The sequence below is a fragment of the Narcine bancroftii genome, chromosome 10 (assembly GCF_036971445.1).
Source record: "Narcine bancroftii isolate sNarBan1 chromosome 10, sNarBan1.hap1, whole genome shotgun sequence".
Classification (NCBI taxonomy): Eukaryota; Metazoa; Chordata; class Chondrichthyes; order Torpediniformes; family Narcinidae; genus Narcine; species Narcine bancroftii.
Genome location: NC_091478.1, coordinates 63,612,672 through 63,632,595, shown reverse-complemented (window position 1 = coordinate 63,632,595; position 19,924 = coordinate 63,612,672). Strand labels below are relative to the sequence as shown.

The 19,924-nt window shown below is 41.3% G+C and overlaps 2 protein-coding genes across 14 annotated transcripts in view; one reads left to right on the top strand and one right to left on the bottom strand.

Moving 5' to 3' along the window:
- The window catches only part of bbs2 (Bardet-Biedl syndrome 2), a 124,369-nt gene that overhangs the window by 9,766 nt on the left and 94,679 nt on the right, over positions 1 to 19,924 (bottom strand). The window contains exon 19 of one of the 3 annotated variants that reach the window (XR_011345660.1): positions 483 to 587. The gene's annotated coding sequence lies outside the window, so the exon portion shown is untranslated. Of the gene's footprint in view, positions 1 to 283; positions 588 to 14,242; positions 14,537 to 19,924 lie in introns of those variants that run through there. The other 2 variants (XM_069901057.1, XM_069901058.1) reach the window with 2 other exon arrangements.
- ndrg4 (NDRG family member 4) overlaps positions 1 to 19,924 on the top strand; it is a 183,748-nt gene that overhangs the window by 159,444 nt on the left and 4,380 nt on the right. For all 11 annotated transcript variants that reach the window (XM_069901068.1, XM_069901065.1, XM_069901066.1 and 8 more), the window contains 3 exons: positions 344 to 391; positions 6,352 to 6,387; positions 6,795 to 6,846. In XM_069901068.1, coding sequence (XP_069757169.1) covers positions 344 to 391; positions 6,352 to 6,387; positions 6,795 to 6,846 — 136 coding nt within the window. The remainder of the gene's footprint in view (positions 1 to 343; positions 392 to 6,351; positions 6,388 to 6,794; positions 6,847 to 19,924) is intronic.

The following is a 19,924-nucleotide window of genomic DNA, read 5'->3' as shown; positions in this document are numbered from 1 at the left end:
GGCAAGTGTCAGAAATCTCAGTTTGACACTCAGACGCTTGCAAAATTTTATTAATATTTATGCATGGCTGCTAATTGACAATAAGGAGACAATAATGAAAGACAACTGATAGTTGGCATAAATAGGAGCAGAGTACAGTTTCCTTTGACTAGCGTTTGTAGCAATGTTGGAAATATTGATGGAAAGGACCCTTCATCAATACCTGGACAATTTGCTGCATGTATTGTCCTATGAAACTTGTGCCTCATGTAAGGAAATACAAAACAATATTCTCTCCATAAGCATCAGTTGAATTTATTGTTCACTGTTCTTTTGCTTAACTATTACTGACTTGTCATTCTAGGTGGAATGCAATTCCAAGCTGGACCCAACTCAAACAACTTTCCTAAAGGTATGAAAACTCCTAGCCTGACGAGAGAGGAGGGTCATTTATAGGGAGCAGATAATCTCTTCAGAGTTGATTTAAATTAGGCAACTCATACCTATCTTGTGAAGTGGATGGAATTACTTCCTGATGTAGAGGCCCAAGATATCGAACTTCATAATGACACTGGAAGGTTCAGTGATGATTTTTCTTGTTTGTGCATCTGCAAGGAAATTTTTAATGATGATATTCAGAGTCAAAACCTGTGGGCTGAGAAAGGTCAACACATTCCGTCTCCAAATGAATGTTAAAGAATTTACTGATTTTTTTTTAGATTGACACCTTGCTTGCCCAAATTTTTACTGAAGCAGTGTGCCATATGGTTCTTGGCATCTTCTCTGCTTGTATAAAAACATAGCTGATCTGATCTACTGATCTCATACAGTTCTATGTTTTACTTATTCCCTATAACTGTCACCTCTTCTACAGTGCCGAATTTTGTCTTGGCCTCTGGTACATGCAATGATTCAACCTCCATAGCTTTCTGAGAAGGGAGAATACCAAAGATTCACAAAACTTTGAGAAGAAATACCTCCACTCTCTTTTGTAGCTGAGCAACACCATATTCAAAGGAAGAGATCCTCAGCTTCTTCCCTGTCAAGCACCTTCTGCGTTATTTGCATTTAAATATGTTAACCTCTCAATCTTCTAAATTCAAATGAGTACAGACCCAATCTGTATAACCCAGTGAACTTTCTCTGAAGTGCCTCCATTGCAAAGATCTGTCTTTAATAAGAAGGCCAAAACATTCAGCAATACTTCAGATGTAGTCTCACTGGTGCTCATATGTAGCAGGGGGACCTTGTTACTCCATCTCCTTTGCAATAAAAAGCCATTCTTTCATGTGCTGTTTTCATTATGATCTACCTGCCCACTAACTTCCTGCATTCTATGCACACAGACTTGTGGATTCCTTGCACAGCTGTGTTCCGTGGTTCATCTCCATTTAAACAATTTTGAATAAGGGGATATGTTTTCAAGATAAGAGGTCAGTCATTTAAAGCCAAGGGAGAACCATAGAACATGACATCACAGAAAACAGGCCATTTGGCCCTTCTAGTCCGTGCCAAAATATCATTCCACTAGTCCCACTGACCTGCACCAATTCCATACCAAACCTCTCCCATCTATTCATCTATCCAATTTATTCTTAAAACTTAAGAGTGAGCCCATGTCAGATGGCAGCTTGTACCACACTCCCACACTCTCTGAGTGAAGAAGTTCCCCCTAAACCTTTCCCCTTTCACCCTAAAGCCATGTCCTTTTGTATCTCTCCTAATCTAAGTGGATAGAGCCTACTCACATTTACTCTGTCTAAACCCCTCATAAATTTGTAAGCCTCTATTAAATTTCCCCTCATATTTCTATGCTCCAAGGAATGAAGTCCTAACCTGTTTAATCTTTCCCTTTAACTAAACTCCTGAAGACCTGGCAACATCCTAGTAAATCTGCACTCTTTCCTTCTTAATGATATCCTTTTTGTAGTTGATCAGAATTGCATACAAAGTACTCTAAATTTGGCCTCACCAATGTCTTATACAACCTCACTATAACATCCCAACTCCTGCACTCAAAACTTTGATCAAGATACCAAAACCTTTCTTTACATCCTTGTCTACCTGTGATACATTTGCAGGGAATTATACATCTGTATTCCCAGATCCCTCTGTTCTACTGCACTCCTCAGTGCCCTAATCAGTGCCCTACCATTTACTGTGCATGTCCTACCTTGGTTTGTTCTTCCAAAATTCAACACCTCACACTTTTCTTTCTTAAATTCCATTTGCCATTTTTTGGCTGATTTTTCCAGTTGGTCCAGATCCTCCTGTAAGCTTTGAAAGTCTTCCTCGCTGTCCACAGCACCTCCAATGTTAGTCATCAGCAAACATGCTGATTTAATTTACCACATCATCACCCAGATCATTGATATGGACAACAAACAACAATGGTCTCAGTACCAATCCCTGAGACACACCACTAATTACAGGCCTCCAATCTGAGAAGCAACCATCCACTAGAACCCTCTGTTTTCTCCCATTCAGCCAATTTTGAATCCAGTTTACAATCTCTTCATGGATACCTAGTGTCTAAATCTTCTAAACTAACTTTGTCAAAGGCCTTATTAAAGTCCATGTAGACAACATCATTAGACTTTACTTCATCTACTTTCTTGGTAACCTCCTTGAAAAACTCTTAAGATTCGTTAAACATGAGCTACCACACACAAAGCCATATTGACTATCCTTAATTAGTCCTTGGCTGTCCAAATACTCATATTATCCGATCTCTCAGACTACCCTCCAATAATTTACCCACTACTGACATCAGGCTCATTGGCCTCTAATTTCCTGGTTTATTTTTGGAGCCTTTTTTAAACAACAGAACAACGTGAGCTACCCTCCAATCCTCCAGCATCTCACCTGTGGCTCAGGCCATTTTAAATATATCTGCCAGGACCCCTGAAATTTCTACATTTGTCTCCCTCAAGGACCGAGAGAATATCATGTCAGGTCCAGGGAATTTATCTACCTTTATTCAGTGTAAGGCAGCAAGCACCTCCTCCTCTTTAATCTCTATTTGTTTCATGGCACTACTGCTTATTTCCCTTCCTTATGCCAGTTTCCCGAGTAAATATTGATGCAAAAAAAACTGTTTTAAGTTCTTGCCCATCTCGTGAGGCTCTACACATAGACATCTGATCTTCTAGGGGACCAATTTTGTCCCTTACTATCCTTTTACTCTTAACATACTTGTAGAAACCCTTCGGGTTTATCTTCACATTATCTGCTAAAGCAACCTCATGTTTTCCTTTTGCCTTCCTGATTTCCTTCTGAAGTATTTTCTTAGATTTTCTATACTCTTCTAGTGCCTCATTTGCTCCTTGTTGCTTATACCTGAGATACACCTCTTTCTTTTTCCTAACCAGATTGCCAGTATCCCTTGAAAACCAAGATTCCATTTGCCTGTTAACTTTGCCTTTAATCCTAACAGGAACTTGCAAACTCTCCACTCTCAAAATTTTGCCTTTGAAGGCCTTTCACTTATCGAAAACATCCTTGCCATAAAATAACTTATCCCAGTTTACTCTTCCTAGATCTTTTGTCATTTCCACAAAATTGGCCGTTCTCCAGTTTAGAATCTCAACTTGAGGATCAGACCTATCCTTATCCATAAATTAACTTGTAACTAATGACATTAAGGTCACTGGACCACAATGTTTGCCTCCACATACTTCTGTCGCCTGACCTGTCTGGTTCCCTAATAGATCAAGTATTGCATCCCCTCTCATTGGTACCTCCATATACTGATTTAGAAAACTTCCCTGAACACATTGACAAACTCCAAACCATCCAGCCCCTTTATAGTATGGGAGTCCCAGTCAATATGTGGGAAGTTAAAAATCTCCTCCTATCACAACTTTCTGTTTCTTACATTGGTCTGCTATCTCTCTACAGATTTGCTCCTCTAATTCTCTCTGACTTTTGGCCAGTCTTTATACAACCCTATCAGAAAGGTGATCACATCTTTCCCATTCCTCAGCTCAACCCATATGGCCTCTGTATTAGAGCCCTCTGAGCTGTCCTGTCTAAGCGCGCTGTGATATTTTCCCTGACTAGCAATGCCACTCCTCTTCCTTTTATCCCTCCCCCTCTATCAGGTCTAAAACAATGGAACACTAGAATATTGGCCTGCCAGTCCTGCCCCTCCTGCAATCAAGTCTCACTAATAGCAATAATGTCATCATCCCACATGCCAATCTACACCCTAAGCTTGTCTGCCTTTCCAACAGTACACCTTGCATTGAAAGAAATACACCTGAGAATATTTATATCATGTGCAAGCCTTTGATTTCTGTCTATACATGCAGTCCTTACATGACCTTTATCATCCTCGACCTCACTATGTGCTCTAACACCCTGGTTCCCACCCCCCTCCCAATCTGCTTTAAACCTTGCAGAGCAGCACTAGCAAACCTACCTTCCAGTTCAGGTGTAAACCATCGTGTCAGAACAGGTCCCACCTTCCCTGGAACAGAGCCCAATTATCCAGAATCAAGTAGCCATCACTCCTGCACCATATCATTAGACAAGTATTTAGCTGCATTAACTTCCTATTTAGGTATAGGTATATGAAAGTTCTTCTCATGGAAGGAGCTGAATCTCTGGAGAATTGTGGAGGCTGGATCATTAGAAATATTTAAAGTGGACGCAGATACATTTTTGAACAACTGAGGATTGAGAACAGAGAAGCATTTGGGAGCTGGGGTAGGTCAATCACAGTCCTATTGAAGCAGGGAAGGTGAGGGGCCATTTGGCCTATTGCTGATAATTTTTTTTTAAGTTCTTGTGTGTTGGATGAATTTTAACAAGGGTTCTGGTGATGTCCCACAAGGTAGGCTGGTCAGTTGAAGAACATGCCTGGAGGTGCAAAAGGGATCCAAAATTTTCTCAGTGGCAGGAAGCAAAATGCAATGGTTTTGTGACCATTGACACCTGGTATTTTATGGGGATCAATATTTACTCCTTTGCTTTTATGGATATATTTCTAATTTAGATTTAAATGAGGGGGCGGGGCAGGCACATGATAAAACAGTTTGCAGATTATACAAAAATTGATAGTGATTGGCAGTAAGCGGGAAAGGATTTAATGGCTGCAATGTACACAAGGTTTGGTCCCTTGTGTGGCTAAAGGATTTAACGGCTGCAATGTACACAAGGTTTGGTCCCTTGTGTGGCTAAATGACAAATGGAACTTAATCTGGAGAAATATGGGAAATGCAACAAAGAAGTTGCAGGATATTGAGTGGTGTGAAGGAACAGAGGTAAAATTACAGATAAATAAAATCATTAAGAAGGTATATGGGATGCTCTTTCAAGGCATAGAAGATATTTTACTGAAGATATATTACAACAGCTAATTAATTTACTCATAACGCTGTCTATTTTGAGTGCCTGCGTTTGCTTGGAATAATTTCTCAAAATTAACTTTCGCCAAATTATCTTGCTTTAAGCTTTTGCTAATTTTTAAGCTTTTCACGTCAGAGTTCACCCGATGTTTTCGGTAGAATAGTTCTGTCACGTTTAAAAATACCAGTATTTTATATTGATTCCATGAACTGAGTTTATCTGCTCATTGTCAGTCTTTCTGTTTAACTTGACTGACAGAACTGGTCCTCATTCATCAAGGAGAGCAAAGCAATCAGCGGCCGCATTAATCTGACATAATCAGACATGTATGAATCAGATTTATCTGATAGAACCGGAAAATGATCTCCTCATCCATTGATCCACCAGAAGCAGACAATCGCAGGCTTCATTCAGTCCAGACAGCACAATGATAGGCTCAATTTGTCCAGCAGAATTCTGGAAATTATTCATCGAGCACAGCTTAACACTTTCACACTGAAATAGAGCATTCATCCAGGAAAGTCACAGGTCTGCCAACTGACAAAGTGAGCCTTTTGTGGGCACTCATAAAACAAATTGCTATTGGACAATTACTCGGTCATCTAAATTGCAATCAGAGACTAAGCCTTTTATTTCTTGCATATTCAGAGAAGTTCAGGCTACTATGGGTCAGTTTTGTAATGAATGGGATGTTGACCAGTTGGGGTTAGGCTACAATGGGGCACATCTAAACAGCCTACGCATTCAAGGAACATCTATTCAACTAGACTCTAAATATTAGAACATTTGCCCAACAGAATGTATGTTGTACAGCTGAAGCTTAGTTCTAGCTCATACTGATGCAAATTAATTTGATAGTATATGGATTGGAATGGCTGAATGTTAAATTTTAGAGATTCTGCAATCCCAAACATTGTCAAACATGAACATCTTTGTGAATTACAAATTAATTGATCATGTGGGAAATGCCTGTTACCTGCTCGTCCTCAGCTGTAATATTCACCTGTGTTTATTTTGTAGATGGCTGACTGTGGTGGCTTGCCCCAGATCACTCAGGTGGGTCTTTCATACCCGGTGTCCTGATTCTCGTTTACACATCTATGTTCCTAAGCTTCTTTCAGGCTCGCACCTTTCCTCTTGAAACAGCAGACCCAAGTTTCAAACTGTTGGCAGTGATAACACAAGGAATTTGCTTTGAAGTTAGGGTGGCCTGGCAGAAGGTGCCTGAGGAACTTCATGAGGGTTCATGGTGTGCCACATTTGGGATAGAACACCTTATCAGTTCCAGTTCTAATGGTTAAGGTGGGTGTTTAAGGTTTCACAGATGCAGATTTCTCCCAGTGACCTGGCCTGTATTGGATATTCCACCATTGAAAATCAGGTTTATTCTGTTTGTTCTCTTTTTATGCTGTATGTCCTCAGGCTGATACCATATTTTTAGTTTGTACGTTTTCTTCTAACAGCCTGGAAAGCTGACAGAGGCCTTCAAATACTTTCTGCAGGGCATGGGCTACAGTAAGTATGAGAAGAGCTGCATATCTAGTTGTGAATGTGTGTTGTTTTCATTTCAGTTTTATTCACAGGAAGAATCTACACACTGTTATGAGGGCTTTGTCCCGTAATGGTGACTGTTTGCATAGGGGAGGTCTCATGTTGAGATTGCTGGCTTGGAGGTATCCTGACTGTGGGAGCGTTTGCTCACTGTGAGACTGCTTGCTGTGGGTTATTCTCATGCTGAATCTGTCCAGCATGAACTGTACCCACAGAGACTGTTGGCCGTAACTTGTTCTCACTGTGAAATCAACTGTTGGCAGTGGCTGTTTCTCTGTGAAACAGTTCTCCAGTGACTGCTTCGGCATGATTTGTAACCAAGGAAAGACATTTAATCGAGTTATTTTCGAGAGTGAGAGACTTTTGGTTAAAGCAATGCTGTGGGAGCAGTGTCACAGTGAAATTGTTCACTGGGAGAAATGCAGCAATACTTTTCTACTGTGATACACTATCATCAAGTCAAATAACATGGATAAGGCCCTTTGGACCAACTAGCAGGGAATACTCCTCTTGCAGAATGTGGGTTGTCAGGGAAACAAGCAGTATCCCTGATGGCTTTTGACTGGAAGAAGTGCATCCATTTGCAGCTCCTTACAAACCAAGTTAAGGAATTGGAGCTGGAGTTGGATGAACTCCGGATCATTTGGGAGGGTGATAGACAGGAGTTATAGGGACACCACTAGGAGGCATGAGGGGGATAGCTGGGTGACAGGAGAGGGAAAGGGAACAGGCATTCAGTGCAGGGCATCCCTGTGGCCTTTCCCCTCAGTAACAAGTATATCATTTTGAATACCGTTGAGGGGGTAACAACCTACCAGGGACAAGCCATGCCAATCAGATCTCTGGCATGGAGTCTGATCTGGTGGCTAAGAAGGGAAGAGAGAAGAGGTGAGCTGCAGTGATAAGGGATTCCATAATTAGGGAACAGATAAGATGTTCTGTGGAAGAGATTGAATATCCAAGATGGTATGTTGCTTCCCTGGTACCATGATCCGATATCTCAGATTGAGTTCTTGGCATTCTCAGGAGAGAAGGTGAGAGGCCAGATGTCTTGGTCCATATAGGGACCAATAACATGGGTAGGAAGGAAGATGATGTCCTGCAAAGAGAGTTCAGGGGATTAGGTGCTAAGTTGAGGGACAGGACCTCCTGGGTTGTAATCTCAGGATTGCCACCCACGCCATGTGCTAGTGAGTTTAGAAATAGGAGGCTAATGCAACTTAACGTGGCTGAAGAGATGGTGCAGGAGGGAGGGCTTCGGGTTTCTGGATCATTGGGCTCTCTTCCAGGGAAGGTAGGACCTGTTCCGATGGGATGATTTGCATCTGAACTGGTGGGGGACTAACATCCTTGCATGTAGGTTTGCTAGTGCTGCTCAGAGGGTTTAAACTAGATTTGCAGAGTGATGGGAACCAGAGTGGCAGAGCAGTTAGGGGAGTGGAAGACAAAAAGATGAAGTGAAGATTGCATGTGGTGGAAATTTCCTTGAGTGCATTTATTTCAATATTGTAGGAAAGGCAGACAAGCTTAGGGTGTTGATTGGCACATGGAATTATGTCATTGTGACCATTAGTGAAACTTGGTTGCAGGAGGGAGAGGACTGGCAGCTCAATGTTCCGAGCTTCTGTTGCTTTGGACATGATAAGAGCAGGGAGGATGAAAGGGGGAAGGAGTGGCATTGCTCGTCGGGGAAAATATCACAGCGGTGTTCAGGCAGGACAGACCAGCAGTCTCGTCTACTGAGACTTTATGGGTGGACTGAGGAACAGGAAAGGTATGACCACACTCATGAGGTTATATTACAACCGCCCAATAGACAGTGACAATTGGAGGAGCAAATCTATAGAGAGACAGAGAGCTGCAGGAAACAAAGTTATGATAGTCGGGGATTTTAACTTTCTACATATTGACTGCGACTCCCATACTGTAAAAGGCCTGATGGGTTGGAGTTTGTCAAATGTGTTCAGGAAAGTTTTCTAAATCAATATATAGAGATAAATTTTGGCAGTTTCTGCAAAACAGAAAACTGAGGTCCTCCATCAGCCAGCTCCCCACCATGACTACCAGCCCCCCCACATCTCCATTGGGCACACAGAACTCAAAACGGTCAACCAGTTTACCTACCTCGGCTGCACCATTTCATCTGATGCAAGGATCGACAGAGAGATAGACAACAGACTCGGCAAGGCAAATTGAGCCTTTGGAAGACTACACAAAAGAGTCTGGAAAAACAACCACCTGAAGAAACACACAAAAATCAGCGTGTACAGAGCCATTGTCATACCCACACTCCTGTTCGGCTCCGAATCATAGGTCCTCTACCGACATCACCTACGGCTCCTAGAAAGCTTCCATCAGCGCTGTCTCCGCTCCATCCTCAACATTCATTGGAATGACTTCGTCACCAACATCGAAGTACTCGAGCTGGCAGAGTCCGCAAGCATCGAATCCATGCTGCTGAAGACCCAACTGTGCTGGGTGGGTCACTTCTCCAGAATGGAGGACCATCGCCTTCCCAAGATCATGTTCTATGGCGAGCTCTCCACTGGCCACCGTGACAGAGGTGCACCAAAGAAGAGGTACAAGGACTGCTAAGAAATCTCTTGGTGCCTGTCACATTGACCACCGCCAGTGGGCTGATATCGCCTCCAACCATGCATTTTGACGCCTCACAGTTCGGCGGGCATCAACCTCCTTTGAAGAAGACAGCAGAGCCCACCTCACTGACAAACGACAAAGGAGGAAAAACTCAACACCCAACACTAACCCACCAATTTTCCCCTTGCAACCGCTGCAACCGTGCCTGCCTGTCCCGCATCGGACTTGTCAGTCACCAACGAGCCTGCAGCAGACGTGGACATACCCCTCCATAAATCTTCGTCCGCGAAGCCAAGCCAAAGAAAGATATAGAGATACAATGAGAGAGAGTGCAATACTGGATATCTTATTAGGGGACAGGACAGGACAGGTGACAGAAGTAGGGGAACATTTTGGGTCCAGTGATAATAATGCCAAGTTAATTATTGAGAAGGATAGGTCTGACCCTTGGGTTGAGATTCTAAATTGGAGAAAGGCCAAGGATTTAGAAATTGTGGATCTAGAAAGTTGTTTTCTGGCAAGGATGTGTGAGGTAAGTGGAAGACTTTCAAAGGTGGAATTTTGAGAGTAGAGTTTGTATGTTCCTGTCAGGTTTAAAGACAAAATTAACAGGCAGAAGACACTTGGTTTTCTAGGGATATTGGGGATCTGGTTCAGAGGAAGAGAGAGGTGTATAGCAGGTATAGGCAACACAGAGCAAAAGAGATACTTGAGGAGTATTAAAAAATTGCAAGAAAGAAATCAGAAAGGCTTAAAGAAGACATGAGGTTGCTTTGGCAAACAATGTGAAGGAAAATCGAAAGCATTTCTTGCGGGTATATTAAGAAAAAGGATAGTAAGGATCAAAATTTGTATCCTTGAAGATCAGAGTGGTCGTCTCGGCATGGAGCTGGCATTGAAGATCAGAGTGGTCGGCTAGGCATGGAGCTGGCATTGAAGATCAGAGTGGTTGTCTAGGCATGGAGCTGCCATTGAAGATCAGAGTGGTCGTCTAGGCATGGAGCTGGCATTAAAGATCAGAGTGGTCGGCTAGGCATGGAGCTGGAAGAGATGATCATAAATACGTTTTTTGCATCAGTATTTACTCAGATACAGAGTCAGGGAAGTAAGAAAATCAAGCAGTGAAGTCATGGATCTATACAGATTAGAGGAGGAGGTGCTTGATGTCATAAAATAAGGGTGGATAATTTCCCAGAGCCTTGGAAGAGGCTAGTGTAGAAATTGCAGGGGCTCTGGCAGAAATATTTTAAATTTCCTTTGCCACGGATGTGGTGCTGGAGGATTCGAGGGAAGCCCATGTTGTTATGTTGCTTAAAAAAGGCTCCATAAGTAACCCAGGAAATTATAGACCAGTGAGCCTGATGTCAGTAGTGGGCAAATTAATGGAAGGTGTTCGAAGATAACGGATATTTGGATAGCCAGGGACTGATTAGGGGATAGTCAACATGGCTTTGTGCATGATAGGTCATTCTGAAACAATCTTCGGTTTTTGAGGAGGTTACAGGAAAGTTGATGAAGGAAAGGGTGTAGATGTTGTTAACATGGACTTTATCAAGGCCTTTGACAAGGTGCTACATGGGAGGTTAGTCAGGAAGGTTCCGACACGGTATTCATGGTGAAATAGTAAACTAGATTCGATATTGGCTCTATGGGAGAAGCCAGAGAGTGGTAGTGGATAACTGCTTTTCTGTTTAGAGGCCTGTTATTAGTGGTGTGCCTCAGGGATCAGGGTTGGGACCATTGTTGTTTGTGATCTATATCAATGATTTGGATGATAATGAGGTAAATTGGATCAGCAAGTTGGCAGATGTCACAAAGATTGGAGGTGCTGTGGATAGAGGGGAAGGCTTTCAAAACTTGCAGAGCAATCTAGACCAGTTGGAAAAATGACATGGAATTTAATACAGACAAGTGTGAGGTGTTGCATTTTGAAAGGACATACACGGTAAATGGTAGGGCACTGAGGAGTGCAGTAGAACAGAGGGATCGGGAATAGAGATACATAATTCCCTGAAAGTAACATCACAGGTAGATTGGGTTGTAAAGAGAGCTTTAGCATTCTGGACTTCATAAATCAAAGGATTTAATAGGCTTGCAGGAAGAAGACAGAGAGTAGTGATAGAAGGGAGGTTCTCTGCTTGAAGGGCAGTGACTAATGGAGGGACCACAGGAATCAGTTCTCGGTCCCTCGCTCTTCGTGATTTTTATAAATGATTTGGTTGATGATACAGAAGGGTGGGTGAGTAAGTTTGCGGATGACACGAAGATTAGAGGAATTGTAGATGAAACTGAAGGTTGTCAGAGGTTGAAAGAGAACATAGACAGGATGCAGTGTTGGGCAGAAAAATGGCAAATGGAGTTCAATCCGGACAAGTGTGAGGTGATGCATTTTGGCTGGACAAATCAAAAAGCTGAGTACAAGGTTAACGGGCAGTTAATTAAGAGCGTGGATGAACAGAGGGATCTTGGGGTTCATGTCCTTACATCCCTCAAGGTAATTGCTCAGGTTGATAGGATAATGAAAAAAGCCTATGGCATTCTGGGCTTCATTAATAGGGGATTGTGTATAAGAGTAGAGAAGTCATGTTGCAGCTTTATAAGTCTCTGGTATTTGGAGTATTGTGTCCAGTTCTGGTGGCTTCATTATAGGAAGGATAAGGGGGCATAGGAAATTTAACAGGATGTTGGCTGGATTGGAGGGCATGTCTTATGAGGCAAGGATGGAAAAGCTGGGACTTTTCTCTTTGGAATGTAGAAGGATGAGAGGGGACTTGATAGAGATCTACAAAATTGAGAGGCATAGATATCTGTTTCCTAGGGTGGGAATAACAACCACTAGAGTACACATGTATAAGATTAAGGGAAGGAAGTATAGGGGAAACATCAGGGGGAAGTTTTTTTTACAGAGTTGTTGAGGCCTGGAATGCCTGCCTGGAGTGGTGGTCGAGGCTGAACCATTAGGGGCCTTTAAAAGACTATTAGATAGGCACATGGACGAAAGGAGTGGGTTATAGGGTAGGGAGGGTTTAGCACTTTTATACGGTTCGGCTCAACATAGAGGGCCGAAGGGCCTGTACAGTGCTGTAATGTTTTAGTATTTTTTTATTTGATAGAGCTATTTAAAATGAGGAGTTTAGTCAGAGTGAATGTAGGTCGGCTTTGTCCCACTGAGGGTAGGTGAGATACAAACCAGAGGACATGGGTTAAGAGTGAAAGGAGAAAAGTTTAGGGAAACATTAGAGGGAACTTCTTCACACAGAGAGTGGTGTGAGTGTGGAACTAGATGCCAGCTGAAGTGGTGAATGCAGGCTCAATTTTAACATTTAAGAAGAATTTGGATAGGTAAATGGATAGGATGGGTATAGAGGCCTATGGACTGGGTGCAGGCCAGTGGGACTAGGCAAAATAATAGTTTGGTGCATACTAGAAGGGCCAAAGGGCCTGTTTCTGTGCTGTAATTGTACTACCTTAAATTGTAATAATGAATGTCTTGCACAAAGAGAAGATGAATATACTCGTTTCAGAATAGAGTTCCATGTAATTTCAGCAAGTGGTTGTTGAATACTTTGTTCCCATAGTTTTTTAAATTCTGTCCAGGGAACTATCCCTAGAATTTAAAAGTAAATTCTGGCAAATGTCACCCCTTTATAATTAGGTTGGAAATTATAAATTAACCCTAACATTAGGTTCTAGGTCTTCAGGGAGCTTCAAAATTAAAGAATTTAAAAAGCTCCTAACTAGTAAATGGCAGGAAAAAAAAGAGGTCTAGGTATTTTAAATTTGGTGGATAATTGATCAAAAGAAGCAAGATTTTGGTCAGTAAAAATATTTTAAAAAGATTGGATACCTAAATTTAACCAATCATGATCATCGCTATCTTGAACTGAAGGTTAAAATAAACAAATTACTTAAAATAGGACTAATTAATAAAAATCTATGGGACCCAAAATGTTTCCTAAATTGAAATCAAATTCTCAATGTATGTCTAATGAAAAAAATTATCAGTTAATTTGGATGCCAAAAAAAGATAAAGGTGCTCCAAGTATCGAAATAAGAGAATTTTTTTTAAATTGAATTTCATTTCTAAATTAATCCAACTTAATGTTCCTAAATTTTCCTTGTGATGAATCCAAAAATTAATGTATCTAATATTAGCTGCCCAATCATAAAATCTATAGTTAAGTAATGCCAAGCCCCCAGGCCCACTATTCCAAAGTTAATTTGGCTAAATTCTATTCTAATCTCTCTTATAAATGGATAACTGAATTATTCTATAAGATTTGTTAATATTCTATTTAATCTTATGTACCTGTGTAACCAGCGCAGGATTCAAACCCAAGTCCCGATCACCAGTACTATAAAGGCATTGCACTAACCGCTACTCCAGCTGTGCCACCCCAAGTTATATGGTTCTTGTCCAAACCAACAAGTTGGCATTCTGGGCTAGTCTCATTTGCCTGCATTTGGACCATGTTCCTCTAAACTAAGGGTCGCCAACCTTTTAATTTTTAATTTAGACATACAGCATGGTAACAGGCCATTTTGGCCCACAAGTCAATGCCACCCAACATTTTGAACATAGTATTTGTTTCTGCTGCTCTAGCTTCCTCTGGCAGCTCAATCCAAATACATGGTTTTCTGCTCAAATCAGCTGTTAATAATATTCTGGGTGAAAGTGTGATCTTTGTGTGAAGCTGAGTGTGTCTTGTACATACAGCTGAGGTTGTGTTTCATGGAAGCAACGAGAAACATAGAATGATAATTGGAATAGTTGTGACTTTAATGAATAGTTCAGTCTCGCAGTGTAATATTTCAGAAGTGATTGCATTGCTAATAGTTGAGAGCAGATATCTGCATCCTTCGTGTGTGTGGAATGTATTTTCCATCTCTACATCTGCCTGGTTTGCTGTCTAAATGTGAACTTCAATTTGTAGTAATATTTATATGCCTCTATCCAGAAGGAGTATTGAAACAAACTTTCAGGTATGCAATACTCATGAACGTCTGATGATCCATTCAGCTTTGAATCTTCTGAAGATTGCTTTGTGGTTTCAAACTAACAAGAGAAATCAATATGAAATATTTTCAAATCAAGAATAACAATTGTACTTCGCAAATCAACAGGAGGCCATTTTATACTTTTTGAAGGGGAGAAATACGTTCCCATCTTCCTTTGTGCTTACACTTTGTAGTTGGAGACAACTACTTTGTAGTTGGAGACAACTACAACTACTTGGAGACAACTACAACTACTTGGAGACAACTATTACTGAACCAGCAAGGTCCTCTAATTGACACTACTGGTGAAATTATTACTCGTTTGATCATGTTATGGGACTTGATTCGTGCTGAATGAATCTACGATCCAAGACTAATTTAGGGGTCTTTGTTCACAATTACTTTTCTAATTTTTTTTAATTTATACAAGTTACTGGCCTTTCTGAAAGGTTATGGACATCTTCTTGACACAGTCATTTTCTAATGTTTCAAGAAGTTTAACAGCAACTTGTCTCATCAAGCTTCAGGATGATTAATTCCAAGTAATCTGGATGAACCTTGTCCAGGTGTTTGTTAATATTTTCAGTCTTACAGAAATAGAAATGATAATAACAAGCAGCCAAAATATGTCTGCATTCTTAAACGAATATTGAATTTGTGTTATGTGTCTCAAGCTTTCTAGAATCATGTGCATCAGCTAACAGTGTCAGCGCTTGTTTACCAGCCTGAATTTGAAATCTTTTTTAAAGTTAGACATGCAGCACACAATAATAGGCCCTTTCAATCCACAATAGCTTGATTAATAATTATGGTTTATGCTTCCTTTTGCCTCCTCTTCAACTGATATGAATTTTTAAACGATGCCTGAACGTTTCAAGCTTGATTTTTGAACCTATTTGCAGTAACAGGAGTACTTTACTGCATAGTGTTATTTGGATCTTATTATTTCTGATCTTGACATAGATCCTTGCATTGCTGTTAAAATGTTCAATACTTTGTGTGCCTTGATATATGTTCACTGTGAAATCGTGCAATGTAATCTTGAGTGGGGTCTTAAATTGGATCTCTGTGTGGTGTAGGTTTACATTTCACTGGGTTGACTATTTCTGAGTAACCTCAAGTTCCAGAAATGTTGACATTAAATCCAGATGGTGTTCCCTGTAATTATGAGATGGGCTGGTTCTTTTGCTGGTCACCCTCCGAACATATTCTTTCCTACGGTATGCACCAGGTGCGATCTTCCTCTGGGAGGCTTGACACTCAACCAAGTCAGAGTGATCTACTGAGACCTCACCCTGAATGTCAAAGCTGAAATTTGTTTTAAAACCATTAACAAACACTTGCACTCTGCCCAAATGAAAGTGGTTTTTAAAAAAAAAAATTAAATGAGATGGAGAAATCAAAATACTGCACATACACTCAACAATTAAAAATGTTTAGTTCAATTAATTGAAAGGAAATTAACAGGTTCTCACTGATCTTGAGCTACTATTTCTTCTCATGGATTTTAATTAGCTTATTACACTTGCATTGTTTAACCTGGCCCTGGCTCATTGGGGCAGGTTTTCCAGAATGGGAAGAAAAGGTTATTTACAGAAGTTAACTTAATTTTCATTCGATTTAATTCAGTTAATCTAAATTATTTAATTGCTTGCGTACAATTGCACTATGATATTTATATTAATAACACTTACATGAGTTTGAATGTTGTGATCTGCCAGAAGCATTTAATTGAGGCACATTTAGAGAGCCTGTGATACGGGGATATTGTCGTGAGGATGAAACCTGGCACAATTGCCCAGAAAGTCTTTGTGTTGAGCCTGGCCACCTTGATCAACTGGGAAGCATCTTTCCAGCAGACGTTCATGCTTGTCTGCACACAACAAGGAGGAGCATGCTCCAAGGCCAAGCATGCTCCAAGGCCAAGGGACCAGTGAGCTCAAAATTCCCTACTCTTCCAAGTTCAGTGTAGAGCCCTTAATTGAGTGACAGGCCTGGGCCCAATTGCATAGTAAATACTGGCTGATGTGACTATTTTTTTCAGTGGAAGATTGAAGCCAATAATTTATGCTGCCTTTAATATAAAATATATCCCCTTAGTACTTCATAAGAATGGACCTGATCTAAAATTGAGCAAAGTTTACACAAGGAATGGGGTTAAAGCAAATGAGTTGAGGATGCTCAGGAGATGAGAGACAGGCACCTGAGGAATGTGGTATGGGGGTACAAGTGCTGGGCCATTTGGACACACAAAACAAGCCATAATAATCCACCTTCATTTTGGATCAGATAGAAAGAGAAGGTAAATTATCCATATTGTCGAGTCAATGTAGTAAAGTAATTCAGCAAGTAAGTTTCTGTGCAAGCATTAATATGTTATCTGGGACTATATTCAGTATTGTAGAATGGAATGAGTGTTGTAGCATAGTAATGGCCCAGAAATCTCTGGTTTGGTGCCTGAAATATACTTGATGGAAAGGCAAATACTCCTCTCTGACAAAACGTAAAGAATAAAACATCACACTTCCTGCTGCTTGGATGACATTGCCCTTATTACTAAATGGGGTTTTAATCTCTGGTTCAGTACATCAGATGCAAGACCATGCATGTCAAAGTTATACCTAGATGGTTGAGACCATTCCTGTATGAGTTGGATGTGAGTCTGCTTTTCTCTCGATATAGACTGTAATGCTGCGTTTCCTACCTCCTTATTTCACGCTCAGTTGCATATTTAGTGGATAGACGACTGAGTGTTGGAGCAGGTACCCATTTCCTGTTAAGTCATTAACTATTCTACTGCTTGTGCTACACGTTAAATCCCTATTCCCTTGCAACTGCATGCATCCATCCATCTGTGCTCTATTTTCCATTTACAACTGTTCTCCTTCTTGCTACAGGTTCTCACAGCCAATCCATATTTTTTGCAATATTTGGCGAGAACTATATGTTGACCTGTAATTGAAGTTCACATGCACTTAAGCTCTGAGAGACATGAATACTCAAGTTGTAATAAGGTCTTAATGCATCTGACATTCCTTTAAATATCTGGATCCAATACCATGTTCGACGTTTACTATGTCCAGTGTTGGAAGTAAGGGCAATTAACCAAATGAATGTGTAAAGTTATACTCATTACAATGGGTACAATATAGTAAAGTCAGATGGAGGACATTGTGAACACATTTATTAAACAAAAAGCATAGCAACTTGGAAAAAATAGTAGGCTAACTTTTTGGGGTAATTACTGATCCTTTCTACCCAAAACAGTTTGATTTGTTCTTGCTCAGATACATTGATGAAAGTCACTCACGGGAGCAGGGGATATTTGCAGGGTATGATCAGTGTTGCTGAGACAGAGGATGACTGGCTTCTCAGACTTCAATTGCCCACATTCTCTATTTATTTTAGGAATCTATCATTTTAAATCACTCTCGATACTAGTTATTGATAATATAATAATATTTATTTATTTATTAGTATCTATTTATTTATTTACTGATATCTATTTATTTAATTTTCCGGATGGGTTTTGAAAGTCGGGTGGGGGCCTAGTGTGCAGGCGTGTGACGTTGGTTGGATGGTAGAATTTGAAAAGGGAAGGACAGCTTACACTTGGTGAGGAGCCTTCAGCCGGGTGAGTCTCGTGATTATTGTGGGAGGGATTAATTGGGTAATTAAGAAAATAGCAGGGACTAATAAAAAGGAGGGCTTGCTAAAGGAGTGGCTCAGGCGAGAGTGATTTAAGTGCTTTAATTACATCTAGGTAATGGAGCCTGCCAGGGCAATGGTGAGGTCTGCTTGTGGGAAATCTGGGACATAACACGTCCCTGATTACACCTACAGGCGGTGCATTCAGCTACAGCTCCTCACAGCCCGAGTTAGGGAACTGGAGCTGGAGTAAGACGAACTGCAGATCTTGGGGAAGGCAGAGGTAGTTGCAGACAGGAGTGTCGGGGAGGCAGTCCCCTCTAAATTTCAGGAGGCAGGAAGATAGGTGACTGTCAGGAGAGGGAAGTAAAAGACTCAGACAATGCAGGATTCCCCTGTGGCCATTCAAGTCAACCACAGGTATACCCTTTTGTATACTGTTGACAGAGATGAGTGTCCATGAACAAGTCAGGATGTTGATGTCTCCAGAACAGAGGTTGGTCCACTGGCTCGGAAGGGAAAAAGAGAAGAGCAATAGTGATTGGGAACTCTTTGATTAGGCGTGTGGATAGGGGTTTCTGTGGACGAGATCAAGGCTCCGGACTGGTGTATTGCTTCCCGGGTGCCAGAGTCAAGGACGTCTCTAATCGAGTTCACATCATTCTGGCAGGGAGGGGGAGCAGACAGACGTCGTGGTCCATGTGGGGACTAATGACACAGAGAGGAGTAGTGATGAGGTCTTAAAAAGAGAATACAGGGAGTTAGGTAGTAAGTTAAAAAATAAGACCTCAAAGGTGGTGATCTCAGTATTGCTGCCACATGCTGGAGAGGGTAGAAATAGGAGGATGTGGTAGATGAATGTGTGGCTCAAGAGTTCGGGGTTCAGATTTGGGATCTTTGGAATCTCTTCTGGGGAAGGTCTGACCTCTACAAACAAGATGGGCTGCACCTGAACTGGAGGGGGACTAATATCCTAGCAGGCAGGTTTGCTAGAGCTGTTGGGGAGGGTTTAAACTAGTTTGGCAGGTTGGGGGGGGGGGGTAATTTGAATCTTAGTGCTGTGATTATGGTAGAAAGAAACCAGGGTGTAATGGTAGATAAAGTTAAAATTGGAAATGTCAAAATTGCAGCAAAATAGGCAAAAAAAGGACGTCAAGACAAGACAATTTGGTGAACAATGGAACTACAGAGAAATCAGATCCCGGTATTAGGAATAAGATATTAGGAATGAGGTAGATGACGTAGTTGTGCAATTGAAAATGGAAAGGTCTGACATTGTGGCCATCAATGAAACATGGCTGAATGAGGGATGTGATTGGGAACTGAATGTACAGGGTTACATCTTGTAATAGGAAAGATAGGCAGGTAGGTGGAGGGGGTGGCCTGGCCCTGATGGTAAACAATGCTGTTAAGAATGGACATAGGGACAGAAATTGTGGAACCATTATGGGTTGAAATAAGAAATGGCAAGGGTAAAAAGACCTTGCTCGCTGTAATGTACAGGCCCCCCCCCCAAACACCAGCCGGGAGGTGGACTGCGAGATTCAGCTGGAATTAGAAAAAGCATGTCCGAAGGAGAAGATTTTAATAGGAAAGGGGATTGGGAATGTCAGGATGGTACAGGATCTCAGGAGAAAGAGTTTATAGAATGCCTAAAGGATGGGATTTTGAAACAGGTAGTTGATCAGCCCACCAGAGGATCAGCGGTTTTGGATTGGGTGATGTGCAATGAACCTGAGGTGATTGGGGTCGTGGAGCCCTTAGGAAGTAGTGATCACAACATGATAGAGTTCAGCTT